Source organism: Ambystoma mexicanum, chromosome 2p, assembly GCF_040938575.1.
Source record: "Ambystoma mexicanum isolate Mex_15411 chromosome 2p, UKY_AmexF1_1, whole genome shotgun sequence".
NCBI lineage: Eukaryota > Metazoa > Chordata > Amphibia > Caudata > Ambystomatidae > Ambystoma > Ambystoma mexicanum.
The window spans coordinates 1,050,905,865-1,050,921,641 of NC_090923.1; the positions used below are offsets into that span (position 1 = coordinate 1,050,905,865).

The following is a 15,777-nucleotide window of genomic DNA, read 5'->3' on the forward strand; positions in this document are numbered from 1 at the left end:
ACTGTTAGGGCTGCTTGATATTTTGTTGAATGAAAGCATGACTGCTGATATTTCACTTGTTTTTGCAATTGAAACTGTTAAAAAAATCTTTACTTAATCACATCTAGGTAGTTTACCTTTCTCATGTTTACAGTGAAACTTTCTTCAAAGATTGTGTTTGCTGTGTGATTTGATCCCTCCAATAAGGAAGGAAGCATAGTCCCTGCAAACTACATTTCCCTGGTGGCCTAGCGGCTACTTAACTTCCCAATGGCGCGCCAGTGCAGGCGCTTATGAAAAGGGCGGTTAGTGCCGGTTTGTGTCAGGAGAAAGCCGCTTGCTGTCTTGCAAGTACCTGCTACCCTGTCCTACCCCTGCTTGCCCGCCCGTGTGTTTCCTTCGCAGGTAGCCATATCAAAGGCTCAACCTGTACTCTGCCTGGCCCCCCCACTACGGCTGCCTAAATGCAACCTACTGACCAGGATTATGGCATTATAATGCCTACTGAGCCATGGCACATGAATCCATGTGTTACTACTGCAGTTAGCACATCTGTAGATAAGATGTATGAAACCAGCCTTGTAGACAACTCATCCAAGGCAGCCTTCTCACAGATCCAACAGCCCTCCCCTGTCACAACAGCCCCTGGAATGCACCTTGGAAATATTGATATCTTATTTATCGCCCACCTAATAAGATGCCTGACTTCTTGACACATCTTACTGATGCCATCCTTCCTTTTCTCAAACCAGCAGCTAAACTGATTCTACTGGGTGATTTGAAGTTGGGTTTTGGGGACCCCAGTGATAAAATGGCTCAACACATCAGTACCACACCGACTGCACCAGGTTTCACCCACTGGATGCAATCAGCTACTCATTGACAAAGGAAGGACACTTGACTGGGTGGCAACACACAATGTAGAACTACAGTGCATTAACATAGCCCACTGTCCCTGGTCCGATCACTCTTTTGTGCATTTTTCCTTCTCCCGCATTTCCAAGTATAGAAGCAACAAGGACCCTAGCACCTGAGTTAAATGTAGGAATATTCGAAAGCTTACGCCAACTGCCCTAGCACCATTCATCTCTCATATACTTGAGGAGCTACCTGATCTCACTAGGGCCAAGGAACTGGCTAAAGCCTATTGCAATATGCTGACAAAGGCAACTAACGATCTGGCACCTGACAAAATGCGCCTCTCTAAAACCAACACCTCCAAAGCCTGGTCCTGTAATGAGATGCAGAAGCTGAGGTGCCTCAAGAAGAAAGCCTTCCAAAACTGGAAAAATTTGCAATCCATGACCAATAAATTGGACCACTCTAATGTGGCCAAACAGTACAAGACTGCCATCTACAAGGCAAAAAGACAGTTATATGACAGAGTTACTGAAGCTCCCTCTAATACTAGGGAACTGTTTAGGATCCTTAAGGAAGTTGAGACCCCATGTCCAATCACAACAGAAGTTGTGAAAGATACTAACTGGTGCACTAGTATTCAGGTGGCAATGAGGGAAAAAATAGAAAAGATCAGCGCACACAGCTCTATTAACTATTCAAACGTAGACTCTTTGCAAGAGACTATACCCTATGATCTCCCCCACATATTGCTGCACCTTTCTGTTTAAGGAAGTAACAAACGGAAATGGCGGCCATTCTGGCTAGTCTTAAGCCTACTACATGCAATGGGAGACATCTGCCCAGCAGTAACGGTTAAAGCATGTGCAGCTCAGTTATTGCCTATAATAATCAAGTTTGTCAACTGCTCCTTTCAAGAAGACAATGTACCGGGTCTATTAAACAAGCATGGATCTCCCCCTTCTGAAGAAGTCATCCCTTGACCCAGCTCCGGGGGATATATCACCCCATTACTAACATCCCTTTTCTATTCAAAATTCTGGATAGGTGGCATATATTCAGATTCAGGGCTTTCTGGAAACACACAATCTTCTTGGTCATAAACAGTCAGGTTTCCGTAAATCACACGGCACAGAGTCCACTATATTGGATCCTAAATCTAACATCTTGCAGCACTTTGAGGACGGCAGCACACTTATGCTCATGCTACTAAATTTGTCATCTGCTTTTGATGTAGTAGACCATGACATACTGATTCAGAGACTCTGTGACACCGCCTTTTTTCCCCTAATGCGACTAAATGGGTCAAATCATTCCTCTCGGGTCGTATGGCCAAAGTTTTCTGTAATGAGGCCATGGCCGAGAGTTATATGTTGACATGCGGGGTGCTACAGGGGGCGTGTAGCTCCCCTACTTTGGTTAACATCTTTACCACTCCCTTCTAACATGCTGGATAGGGAGGGCACCCTGTATGCCAACTATGCTGACGATACTCATTGTCTGATCTGCTTTACTCGGGACTACACCAAAGATACCATCTCTGTTTACCATGTGTTTGGTCTCATCGTATCCTGGATAAAGGATAATGGGTTAGTGTTAAACGCCAAGATGACTGAGCTGATAATTGCTGGCACTGCTGTCCAGACAAGGAAACTTGGGGATGAATATCAAGCTTTTGACATTGCAGGCTGCACAATTAAGACAGTCAACAAAGTGAAGACCCTGGGGGTGGTATTGGATCAGGAGCTTTCCATGAAAGCACGTATCAGTGGTCTGGTATACAGTACAGGCTACTACCTGAAATTGCTGGCCCACATTAGACATTTTCTTAGCAGATCCAACTGTGCGGCAATTGCAAGAGTATTGGGGCCCGCATTGACTACTACTCCAGCCTCCTTCAGGGCATTGGAAAAGGGGAACTGGCAAGAAGGACTCCAGGTCATTCAAAATAACGCAGTGAGAGTGGTGGAGGATCTCAAACGACCGGACAAGGTCTCCGCTGCCAGACAAGGTCTACACTGGCTCCCAGTGGAAAAAAAGTGATCTTTCGGACACTCTGTATTACACACCAATGCCTCCACAGAAATATCCCTAGATCTCTTGCTCAGAAAGTGGTCCGGTTGCCAGAGAGAAGAGTCCTGAGACCAAACAACTGTAATCTTCTGCTCATCCCCAAGGCAAGACTGGCCATGGTTGCACAGAACTCCTTCGCCCATACAGCCCCCAGACTATGGAAGGATATTCCGCCTGACCTGAGGGCTTGTAGCAGCTTTCTGAAATGCAAACAGGCACTTAAGACACTCCTTTTCTGCTAGATTTCTTGCCCACACTTGCCCTGCCTTTCGTCCTGATTTGCTTTGTCTTATACGTCTGTCCCTGCGCTCTTTTGCCTGCGGGCTTTGTCGATGCGCATTACAAATAAAATAAATAAATATAATCTGAGAGACTGATCAGTTTCCCCACAGCAAAATGAGTAAAAGGCCAGGGGAGTGAAGCTTTCCTGTAAAAAGTCAGGTCCGGTTCGAAATCAAAAGCAAAATGTTTGGAGGTCCATAGAACAATGGAGGGAAATTTGCCAAAAAATAAATCTTTCCTAATAGATCTTTAACAAATAAAATTACTTCAGAAATGTGCAGCCATCTATAATTATTGCAACCAGCTAATGAATCACATTAGGAGCCCAGCAGGGAGACCCCTCCGGGGAAACAAATGGTTTGGTGCAAGTAAGGAGGTTGATGAGGCTGAGGGGGTGGTCAGGAAATGTCCCCACAATCAAGAGCGTCTTTTGTTGCGCGCACCATATTTGTGTCTGGGGGTGCGGCAAAATGGGCGTGATGTTACAATTTCATATGGATCCAGTGTAGTTAAACGTGAATGGGAAATGTTACTTAGTCACATAATCTGCTATGGAGTGCCTGGAAGCGGGCACTGAGGAGTTTTTATAATGCGCATGTGAGAACGTGGGCCTGTCCTGCAAGAATCCACTGTAAAGGAAAGATGGCATTTATTAAAAATGCATGCACACTGAAAAAACAAAGGGGATTTATGAATCTACATGTAGTCGGCTTTTTATAAACCAATTAAAACACAGCAGTGAGGGGTTGACTTTGAAAAACTGGTTCTGTTGAGTTTCAAAGGCCAGAGGATAAGCGAATAACTAACTACGACCTTAACAATGGTCAACTCAGCTGAAGGAGTCGGTCATAGTTTTTATGGTCTGATAAGTATCGTAGATAGAAGAGATAATCTCCTGAATGCATGGGAGATTGACAGATGGTTCTCGCTATTTGTTTTTGACCAGCTGTAACCATGGGGTAAGTCAATGCTCGAGGCTAAAGTAATTGAAACCCAGGAGTTGCCATTGTATTCTCAAGATTAGCAGTGTGCGATAGAATGGCAGTTATTTAGATTAGAATGTTCCAATGGAGATGGGGAACCCAGGGATGAGTGATAGCTAGTTCAAAGAAGAACTTGTTTATTCAGCCTTCTTCATATCGCTTGAAGTATTTATGCAAACCATGTGCAATTAAGAGTAAATGGTTAAAAGGGTTTAGGCCAGTTATTACTAGTAATGAATTATGTTTGCATACAAATGTTTAACTGGTTGATGATGTCATGACCTAACATTGACAGATCCTAAGAGGAGGTGTGTTCTACACATGAGCTGAAGATGGTAGTTAGGTAACTACTACGAATGAAAGTGTAGGAATTAGAGAAAGATGGGATTTCTTTGAAGAGGTTTTGCCCAATCACATGTGAGGGGGTGAATTGTAATCAAGTATCTGGGAGTGTTTTAACTGTTGCAAAAATGTATCAAGTGATGTGGTTCGTTGGGACTTAAATGGTGCTGGGGAACCAAACTAACCCAACTGCTCCCCGGACAATTGTACAATAAACTTGCGTTACGTACAAAACGTGCACTCGTTCCTCAGGTGGTGGGCCCGCTTGGAGCTTGGGTTGAGGTAATTAGGGGTCCACCCACACAAGGGCAAGCAAAAAGTCAGGTGACTCATATATGTTAAAAATGGACCTGCACTTTGTACCATTTAAACTGAATCCATGGCAGGCAGGGGGTGATTTATCAAGAGCTGTACAGTTTTGCTTTGTGAGATGATACTTGATAAAGCCCAACATATTAACAGGTTTCCAATTTTGCTAGCATTGAATATTGCTTGCAGAAACATTTGCTCATCACTTACCAAATGGAGGGGGCATCGGCATGCCCATCCAAGGGGGTGGGAAAGGGAAGCCTGGTATTGAACCAGGGGGTACCGCATCCATAGACCACGTGCTTGCTGCTGCATCACCAGTTCTCGATGTACCAGCTGCAGGAATCACAGTAAAAACCGATTTAGTTCACAGCACTTTCCCCTTTGTTTATACTGATTACATTTAGTTTACATGTTTACTATGTAAGGCAGCAGATACTAATAAATAAAAAGTAAAGATTAGACTTAAACGGTCATGTGGCTCATTCAGTTTTTCTCTGAAAAAAGAGATCTGCTTCGGCTGGTGAATGGGAAATGTGCAAACTATTTCTCCCATGCGAATGTTGATAAAACCGCAATAATCCACTGCACTGTCCAGACTACACAGCATGACCCATCCTTGATCACTCCAACACCAGCACACAAAGTTGAAAACAGATTATCCTGGCTGATCAACTCTCCTTGATCCATATCGCCTCACGAAAACTATACCCTACCAGGAAATGTCTATGGAAATAGAAGTAAACCAAGCTCTTATGTTCTGGCTTTATTATGGCAATGGGAGCTACACCGGCTTCAATAAGTGTCTCACGTAGTAACTGTTTTTAAAAAAACAATGCTGGAAAGTTATTTTTCCTGAAGCCACATAAGCCAACTGCCCTCTGTAGGCTTCCAATTCAACAAAGATACTCCCAAAATCACTTTGCATCATCCACAAGATGCTATCAACATTTGGCTCTTCTTACCTCAACACTATCAACATCAAACATGCTCCAGATCCCACCACACCTCTGATCGGCAACGCACAACTTGCTATCTTCCTGTCCGCCTGCCAAAAACAAGAGATGGGGGAGTGTTCTAGTGGGGAACCCTGGCAGCTTGTGGTTCTAAAATTGAAAAGCTCTGTCACAGGACAGAAGATTGGATTCTTCCTTTCACAGATTTACAAATAAAATGTAAAGCATAACTTCACACTGGCTGTTAAGGCAGTTTTTGTGCAAACATATGGTGAGGGATCTACAACCACTGACTTTAAAGCAGGATAACATCCGACAAGAAAAGGAAGCCAAACAAGTTTTTAGCTACAGTTAACCTGGAGTTAAGTTGGTGTGCTCAAACTTCAGCTCCGTAGAAACTTGCTGATTTAGATTGAGCTTGTTAGGATTCCAAACAGCCCAATACTGCCTTGCCATCGTAACGTCTTGAAAAGGCAAGGATGGCACTCGTACTTAGTTTAAAACCTACTTTGCTATTTATATATTGCAAGTGCAAGGCACACATTAATTTTCAAAAATTGATTAGCAGAGTTTGCTAATTCAAATTGTATTGACTAGAAAACAGACCCATTTGATTAGCAATGTTGTACTAATCCACTTTAGAGCATAATTGTGGCTGAGGCTATGACACCCGGGGGCTTGTTGAAGCATGAAATATCCTGTGTTGCTTTCAATCTGGTTTGCATGCTTCGCGCCAAGATTATTCTATAGTCAAATATTACTCCCAAAGTTTTAACCTTATCTTGAGCCTCAATGATGCTGCCTTGAATATTAAAACACTTGAAGTAACAATTCCTGTTTGAAATGTTGTCCTCATTTAGACTAGAAGAGTTCTGTCTTGGCAGGGTTTAAACGTCTTTCTCATCTATTTTTCCATGAGATAGATGATATAGTGGAACTTTCTAGGTCATGGATAGTGTAAGGAAAGATGCTCCTTTTCGCTGCTTTTCCTCCACAGACATCAATAGGACACACCCTTCCTTTTGCTATTGTTTTGACCTTTCCTGAATTTTGAAGTTAAGTGAAGCCTTTTCTTTTTGCTCCACTTACCTTGCTAAGTCATCAGTCCCTATGGCCATCAGTGCAGAAGAATTCAGTTCTCCATAGTAAAGGTCTTGATTTAGTTTCACCTGTACACATCACCTTAAGTGAATTGAGGTAGCGACACTGTGCCCTCTGAGAAACCAGAAGGTGTCTCACCCACTGGTCCCCAGGGATCGGTCATCCAGGTGGCCAGGACAGGGCCTTCACTTTGGGATCCAGTTCATGGGGGGTGGACCAGTGGGGGAGAATCACCTGGATGAAGGGTCTTCAGGGAGAGAGAGGGTGGGATGCCGGATGGTGAGATGTGGTATCTCCTTCCCTGTTACACCTTTACCTCATCCTACCAGGTAGGATATTTAGGAACTCACCCACCCCCTTTTACAACACAAACACTCTCGCAGACAGCCTGCCATGAGGGAAAACGGACTAACACCCGAGCTGTATACCGAACTAGTCCCAATACAATGGTCAGGCAAGGTCAAGCAATTACTGACCATAACACACTCACCTGACTTCCATTACACTTCCCCACATGGATAAAAGGCGGAGCACGAGAGCACACTTGGAGCGAGGCAAAGCACAAGAGGCAACAGCAGTTCCAAGATGGCAGTTTAACAAGAGGAGAAAGACGGCGAAAAAAGGGATTGCAAGGAGGGAAGTTCCCTTGACCTTTTCGACAAGGAACTGTTACTTTCCAGAGAATAGAAAGTGTAAGACCAGGAAACCAGGATGAGGAATCCTGCATTGTATGTCGGAGGTACCCAGGGCCCTCCCGTGTCGATAATCAAGGCAGGGAGAATCGCCAGCTGCCGTGGTATCCTTGACTCAAACAAAGCAGCGTCAGTGACCAGTCTGTGTTGAAGCCAAGGTTGCAAGCAGTAACATTGTATGGCAAGCACTGGAAGGAACATTGTATGAAATGCGTGTGATAACCAACGCAAGTAAAGTTGAATTGGAGATGAGTGATTTAACTTTTGAAACCAAGATCCGATACCTTTGACAGAGTGGTCTGATAGTTGACAAAAACGAAAGAGTGGCAAAGAATTGTAAATCGAAATGGTCCTGCGATGGGTCAAGCAACATCCTGTGCACAAAAGTCTTCAATGTTGATATAGTAAAGAAAGTTTATATCAAAGTAGATGAAGTTGGACCGAGCCCGATAGAGGGAGATCGATTACAAGCTTTTTGTTAAAGCAAGTTGTGTTACAATAGATGAACAAGTTACTTACCCCATGTAACAACTCGACTGGATGTTCCTCCCACATATTCGTCATCTTTGATATTCAATATCCAGCTCCAGCTGCTTTGGAAAAAGATTTCAGCAGAGGGCGCTGTGCGTCGATGCAGTCTACTAGATGTCCCTCGAGGCCCTCCATCTCGAGGATGATGTCATTGAAGGCATATATAGCACGTGCAGCACCCGTTGGCTTCAGGTCTGTTTTTTCTTACAGTAGAAACTACCCACATAACCACAGGTGTGACCGTACTAAACTTTGAAGGAGCAAAAGCTGTAATAGCATGGGAAATTCTACTGTGGGGTAGGCTGGGAGGGCGAAGAGGAATACGTGGGAGAAACATCCAGTCGATAGAACGTTACCAGGGTTAAGTAACTTGTTCTTCGAACGGATTGTGTCCTCCCACGTATTCCTCATAGACTCCCAAAGCAGTGTTTGATTATGTAGAGAGAGTAAAGATTTTGTTTTCAATGGTTTTCATGAACCGAATGGAGGACAGCTTTTCCAAAGCTTCCATTAAGGCAGTAATGCTTTGTCAACGTGTGAATAGTAGACCACTTGGCTAATATTTTTGATCGGCACACCTCTTTGCAGGACTGTAGCGGTAGCCATGCCCCTGGTGGAATGGGCCCTTAGTCCTTCCGGAGGATCCTTCCCCGCTAGTCTGTAGCGTTCCGAAATTGCCAGAATGATCCACCTGGATAAGTTCTGTTTTGTCACAGCCTGACCCAGTTTGTGACCTAAATAGCCTATAAAAAGCTGATAGTCAATACAAAGTTTGGATAGCCTAGATATGTAAAAGCTCAGAGCGGTGTGTGGATCCAATCTATGTAATCTCGCCTCCTGCCTCCTGTTTGCCAGGATGAGGTGGAGGATAGAAAGTGGGCAATACAATGGTCTGCTCTACATGAAAATTAGAAATGATTTTGGGTAAAAATTAAGGCTTAACCCCAATATTCTTGTGGAGGACAGTAAAGGGTGGCTTGGATGAAAGTGCCTGCAATTCACTCACTATACGGGCTGAGGTTAATGCTGCCAATAGAATGGTTTTAAATGTTAACAACCTTAATGGACATGAATGTAAAGGTTCAAAGGGTGCACACATTAGACATTTTAGTACCAGATTAAGGTCCTAAACTGGAACCTGGAAAGAAGATTGGGGCGGGGGGGGGGGGACATTGGTGAGTCCCTTTAGAAATGGTGTCACCAGTAGGATTTTGAGATATGAACATTCTTCTGACGAGCGCTTAAAGATGGATAGCACCGCCAAATAGCCCTTAATAGTTCCAACCTGGAGCCCAAGATTGGCTAAGGATAATAGAAAAGATAACACTTCCAGTGTTTTGCAGAGAAAGGGGTCTACATTCTCGTCTTTGCACCAGCTGCAGAATGTGTTCCAACAGCAACGGTACAAGGACTTTGTTGCTGGCCTTCTGGCCAAAAGCACAATCTCCATTATGCCATCCGGGAGGTTCCAATCCTTGTATCGCAGCCTTTCAGAAACCATGAGGGAAGGCTGTGTGCCCCAACCTCTGGATGGAGAACCGGACCCTCCTCTCGCGGGAGAAAGTCCTCTATTAGTGGAAGATGTATTGGAGGGCAGATGGACATGTCCAGAAGGTCCGGGTACCTCGTCCTCCCGGCCCAATCCGAGGCAATTAGGATAATGTGTTTTACAAACTTTCTCAACCTCCTGATCATTTGAGGAATGACAGGGATTGGATGAAACATGTACAGGAGTGGAAACTCCCAGTCCACTGCGAATGCATCCCCTAGAGCTCCTCTTGGAGGAAATTCCCTGGAGCAGTGCAGTTCGCACTTCCAGTTGACACTGGTTGCAAACAGATCCACTTGAAGGGTTCCCCAAAGGGTGAAGATCTCTTGAAGGACTTCCTGAGCTAGTTCTCACTCATGGGAGACTGTGCTCTGCCTGCTCAGAGTGTCTGCCGCTTTGTTCTCTGAACTGCCGAAAGAGAGATTATTCTTGAATTGCCCAATACCTGAGCTGCATTCCCTCTCTGCACAGTGGTAGTGAGCCTACACCTCTCTTGATGAGGTAGTACATGGCCACTGTGTTTTCCATCATTATCAGGACATTCTTTCCCCGTACAGAGGGCAGAAAAACCTTCAGCACAAGTCTGATTGCCCTCATCTCCAGTAGATTGATATGTAGTTTGGTCACTGATGGAGACCAACAACCGCTGATAGTCAAGATTTTTGGTGTGGGCTCCCCACCCAGTGAGTGAGGCATCCGTCAATACTGTTATCTCAGACCATGGTTGCTAAAAATGTTCTCCCTTCAGAATGTTGTCCTCGCAGGTCCACCACAGGAGATCCTGTATGACCCTGAAGTAGGTCTGACATGTTTCCTGAGAACTGGGACCATTGATTTCTGAGGGCCCATTGAAGGGATCTCATTCTCAGGCAAGCCTCTGGAACCAGAAAAATGCAGGATCCCATGAGGACGAGCAACCTCAAAAAATCCAAGGCCGGGAGACGCTGGGCACTTTGAAATTTGCAGACCATCTGTAGAATGTGTTCAGCCCTCACCTCCTGTGGCAAACTCTTTCCCAAGTATGTATCCAGTACAGCTCTGATGAACTGGAGCTTTTCAGAAGGTGTCATATGGCACTTCTTGTAATTGAGGGAGTAGCCCAGTCTGTGAAGAGTGGGGCAGGTGACGTTGAGATGATCCAGGATTTGTTCGGGAGAAAGTGCCCTGATCAGCCAATCGTCCTGGTAGTGGTAGATGTGAATCCCCCCCTCTCCTAAGACTCGCTGCCACCACAGCCATTAGTTTGGGGAAAACCCTCGGGCAGAGGTTAACCCAAATGGCAGAATTCAAAACTGATAATGAGAACCACCAATGGCGAACCTCAGGTATTTTCTGTGCTTGAGATGGATTGGCACATGAAAATAAGCACCCTAAAGGTCCAATGACACCATCCAATCCTGGAGTTGGCGGGCCTGAAGGATCTGAGAAAGTGTGACCATTTTGAACTTGTCCTTCCTGAGGGACTTGTTCAAGTATCTCAAGTCCAGGACGGTTCTCAATCCTCCGTCCTTCTTGTATATTAGGAAATATAAAGAGCACCATCCCTTGCTCCTCACCACTACAGGCACCAGTTCTATAGCACCTTTCTCTAGCAGGGTCAAAATCTCCTGCACAAGGAGCAGAACTGGAACCCTCAAAGAGTGGCTCCCTGGTGGATGGTTCTGAGGTCTCTGAATGAAAGGAAGGCAGTAACCATGGGGCTATGGTTTCCAATGCCCAAGCATCCAAAGTAATGTCTTGCCATTCTTTCAGATGCTGAAACAGTCTGCCTCCCACTGGTGTTTTGTGACTCAAGACCTCAGAGGTTTTGGAGGTGGATGATGCAGTGGCTGTTGGTAAGGACGCCCCTGCTTGAGCAGGCTTTGCACCTCTCCATCGTCCACCACGAGGGAATCTTCTTTGGCCTCTTTAGCCATTCCTCTTCCAACTGAGTAGTAGCGAAAAGATCTACCCCTCTAAAGCTGTCCACTGGGGTGAAAAGGCTGAGGCTGCCTAATAGTGGCACCTAAGGATTTGGCTGCCACCTTTGAGGTCTGCAACTTAAAGGCTTTTGTTGCCAAAAAGGGTGAGACAAAACAGTCTCTTTCCTCTCCCTCGGTAATGTGCTCTGCCGCCATGGAAATACAGTCCCATAGAGTGAATGAGAATTTTGCAAGGTCACACGTGGAGTTGGCTGATTTAAGAGCAATTCTCCCTGCAGAAAACACTTTTCTTGCCCATCCATCTACTCTCTTGTTATCCCTATCAGGAGGGATAGCTGGATAAACTGAAGCTGCCTGCTTGGAAGTTGCGGTAGCTGCACATAACACCAGACTCTCTGGAATGGGGTGTTCAGACAGGTAGTCAGGGTCACTGCTTGAAGGGTGGTATTTTTGGGTCAGGTTTTTTTTTACTGCCGGATTAGTCTCTGGCATCTCCCAATTTGCTGCCACCCTTTTTTGGAGAGCAATAAAAAATGGTAAAATAGGATCCATTTGCAGACCCTTATCAAGGATGTCCGTCAGATCATCCTGTTCAAATGGGAGGGTAGGCCTACTCCACCCCATATAGTCTACGACTTTACTTTTTGCCTATCCCAGACAGGTCTTGTCTGGGATAGGCATTGAAGGCTTAATAAACTGAACTTGACCCTCGAGCAGTCCTTCAAAATCTTTTTCGGCTTCGATGGCACCATTGGTTTAGATAGCATGGTTGGCATCAACGTTATGGCTGGCATCAAAGGCGCAGATGGTGTTGATGACCTTGACTTATGTTTGGATTTACGGCTCGAAGGATCCTTCGATGACTTGTCATCGCATCGAGGCCTCGGCGGCTCTCGATGAGGATCTGGACTTCGTCCCGGGCACAAGTGCACGCAGTATTTGGCTTGAGCCCTTTCCTTACCAGCTTCTTTGGAAGGCGCGGTAGGAGCATGGCTTGCAGAAGGTTTTTGAAATATTTTTAGCATTTCAGATCTAATTGCTTCCCATTCGGCAGGTGTTGAGCTTTTTCGTGGGACAAGATACCCTCACTGGGGAGGCATCTGATGAAGTCGTAGAAGGCAACCTGTGGTGCCTCTTTTTTTACCTCAGTGAATACGAGCAGTGGTGGGAGCCACTCCTCGACCTTGATCTTTTAACCTTCTTCCTTCGAGGAGAGTGGACTCTCTGCTCGTCGGACGAAGGTTTCATCGACGTTTTTTTTTTTAACCTACCTTCAGAACCTTTCTGGTCATTGACTGGCCGAGGTCTTCTGCTCCATGCCGATACACCACAGACAAACTCGGTGTGGGTCGGTTAACGATATCTTAGAATCTAGAATCACAATATCAACACTTCTTGAACCCTGTCTTCTGAGTAGTAGGTGTCGAGGAAGAAGACAACAACAAAAGACGCACACCGTAGTTTCTCGAAGCGATAGCTTACGTGGAAAAACTGAACTAAAGCCAACGGGTGCTCCATGTGCTACATATTCTTTCGATGACATCCTCGAGACTGAGGCCCTCGAGGGACATCGAGTCGACTGCATCGACGCACAGCGCCCTCTGCCAAAGAAAATATTCGAAGCAGCTGTAGCTGGATATTGAATATCAAAGATGATGAATACGTGGGAGGGCACAATCCATTCAAAATGAAAAATTTCCTTCATGGTGATTCAGGTGTTCTTAGTTTAGGCTCTCCCTCCTTCACAACTGGTTGGGAACGCCTGCATCCGCAGGCGGCCTGGAAAAGCTGGCTGCAAAAGTCAGCTGTCACTAAGAAATTTTGAAGGGGTAAGGGCCTACGTAAAAGGTGCGTACCTCCACGCGCCGGGCCCACACCTTACCCCTACATCACCAACGTTCCACACCCAGTTCCTCTGGTTCCACTGATGGCGGTAGAATTTAAGCAAATGCTTACTGTAGGGGATGGCTGGGTGGGTGTTGTGAAAGAGGGAGAGCCTGGACTAAGAACCTGAATCACCATGAAGGTAAATTTTCATTTCTCATTCGTCCTGGCTCTCCCTCCTTCCCAAATGGTTGTGACCAGACTAAAAAGCCGCAGAATAAGTAAGGGTGGAGGAGACAGCATGTACAGAATTCAGGCAAACAAGTTGCGGAGCACCTCTTGGCCGAATTTTGCATCATTTCTAGAAGATGTATCCATAGCATAGTGCTTGCAAAAGGCAAGTAGGGTGGCCCAGCTAGCCGCTTTACAGATGTCTACAATGGGAACATGCCTGGTGAAGGCTACAGATGCTGCCTTGCCTTTAGTGGCATGAAACCGAACTCTCTGCTGAGACGCAAGCCCTCTAATATCATAAGCCTTGGAGATGGACCACTGAAAGTAATGAAGAGCTGGTCTGCTTTTCTAAATGGTTTGGTCCTTTCAAGATAAAATGTTTAAGTTCTTACAACATCTAGGTTAAGCAATGTCTCTTCGGCCGCAGAAGCATGTGGTCTAGGAAGAAAGACGGGAAGACATTTCCTGATTTAAATGAAATTCAGAAGCCACCTTACGTAGAAAGGAGGGGACCGTATGGAGGACTACCTTATCCTTATGGAATACTAAATCAGGTTCCTTTGAGGAGAGAGCTTGGGGCTCTCCAATTCTTTTTGCCGAAGTAATGGACACTAACAATGCCGTTTCCCAAGTTAAAAATCCTAATTCGCATGAGGCCATAGGCTCAAATGGTTGTCGCATTAGGACTGACAAGACCATGTTGAAATCCCACTGAGGTGGAGGTTCACGAATAGGGTGATGTAAGCGCAGAAGGCCCTCTAAGTGCCTTTGAATGGCTTAGTTGGAAAGAGTGAAGGACCTATGTTCTTTGTTCAGGTATGCACCAATAGCTGATCTGTAATGTTTGCACGCGTCTATTTTGACCCCAGTGGAAACTAGATAAGACATGAAGGACATGACATTATCAACAGAATCCTCTAGAGGGTTAAGGTTTTGGCCCAAGGCCCAGTGACAGAACCGTACCATTTGCGACGATTATTGCTTCTTAGTGGAAGCTTTCCTAGAAGCTGACATGATGTTTATATTTTGCTCTGACAATTGTAAGTGGGAGAAGGTTCGTTTTTCAGGAACCAGGCCTTCAAGTTCAGCAATTGAGGAGAGGGATGAAGGACCTGCCCATTCTGTTGAGTCAAAAGATCTTTTGATGATGGGAGATCTAGTTTGGAAGTCCCTGCTAATTGTAGAAGGTAGGGAAACCATATCGGGCGAGGCCAGAACAGGGCTATTAGAATCATTGTCAGCTTCTGTGTCATTCTGTATTTGAGCAATACTTTGTGTATTAATAGGAGACGTGGGAATGAGGTAAGTGTTAGTTTCGGCCAATCCAGATGTAGAGCATCCCCCAGGGAGTGAAGACCCTGACCATGCCTTGTTGCAAACGAATGACAAAGTTGTGTTGGTTGGTAAAGAGGTCTATTGATGGATGGGCCCCACATCTGAAATATCTTTGCTACTGATGGCTTCAGCTCCCACGCATACAGAGCAAATTGTAACCTGCTTAGATTGTCTGCTAGGACATTGTTCTTCCCCTCCAGATGGGACGCCAACAAGAAAATGTGATTTAGAATTGCCCAATACCAAATCTTCTCTGCTAGGAGACACAGGGGGAGGGAACGTGTACCCCCTGCTTGTTGATATAAAACATTGCAGTGGAATTGTCCGTTAGAATCTTGACCACCTTTCCTTGAAGTAAGGGAAGAAATGACTTCAGAGCCAGAACCAGAAATATGGCTCTTAGTTCTAGGACATTTATGTGGTCCTTTTCCTGAGAGGACCAAAGACCCGTGAGCTGTTAGGCTTAGACAATGGGCTCCCCAACCATACTCTGATGAGTCCGTTGTTTTAACTATTTGGTGCAGTGAAGGCTGAAAGGCCTATTTGACAGGTTCTCTGGGAGGTTCCACCAGAGGAGTGAGTCCTGAACTTGTTTTGGAATTTGGATTTTCCTTTCCTGTGAATGCAACAGCTGGTTCCAGTTGCAAGCCAGATGCCACTGGACCGTTCCCATATGAAGCCTTGCAAAGGGAACTAGGTTTATACAAGAGGCCATTAGCCCCAGGAGCCTTTGAAACCACCAAGCTGTCAGAATCTGGCGCGTATTGAACCTTACAATGGTTTGCCCACTAGCTTCCTAGGAATTGG

At 45.4% G+C, this 15,777-nt stretch overlaps 1 protein-coding gene across 1 annotated transcript in view; it reads right to left on the bottom strand.

Annotated features, from left to right (window-relative positions):
• Positions 1-15,777, bottom strand: part of SYVN1 (synoviolin 1) — an 890,352-nt gene that overhangs the window by 202,706 nt on the left and 671,869 nt on the right. The window contains exon 13 of the mRNA XM_069644965.1: positions 5,037-5,162. Coding sequence (XP_069501066.1) covers positions 5,037-5,162 — 126 coding nt within the window. The remainder of the gene's footprint in view (positions 1-5,036; positions 5,163-15,777) is intronic.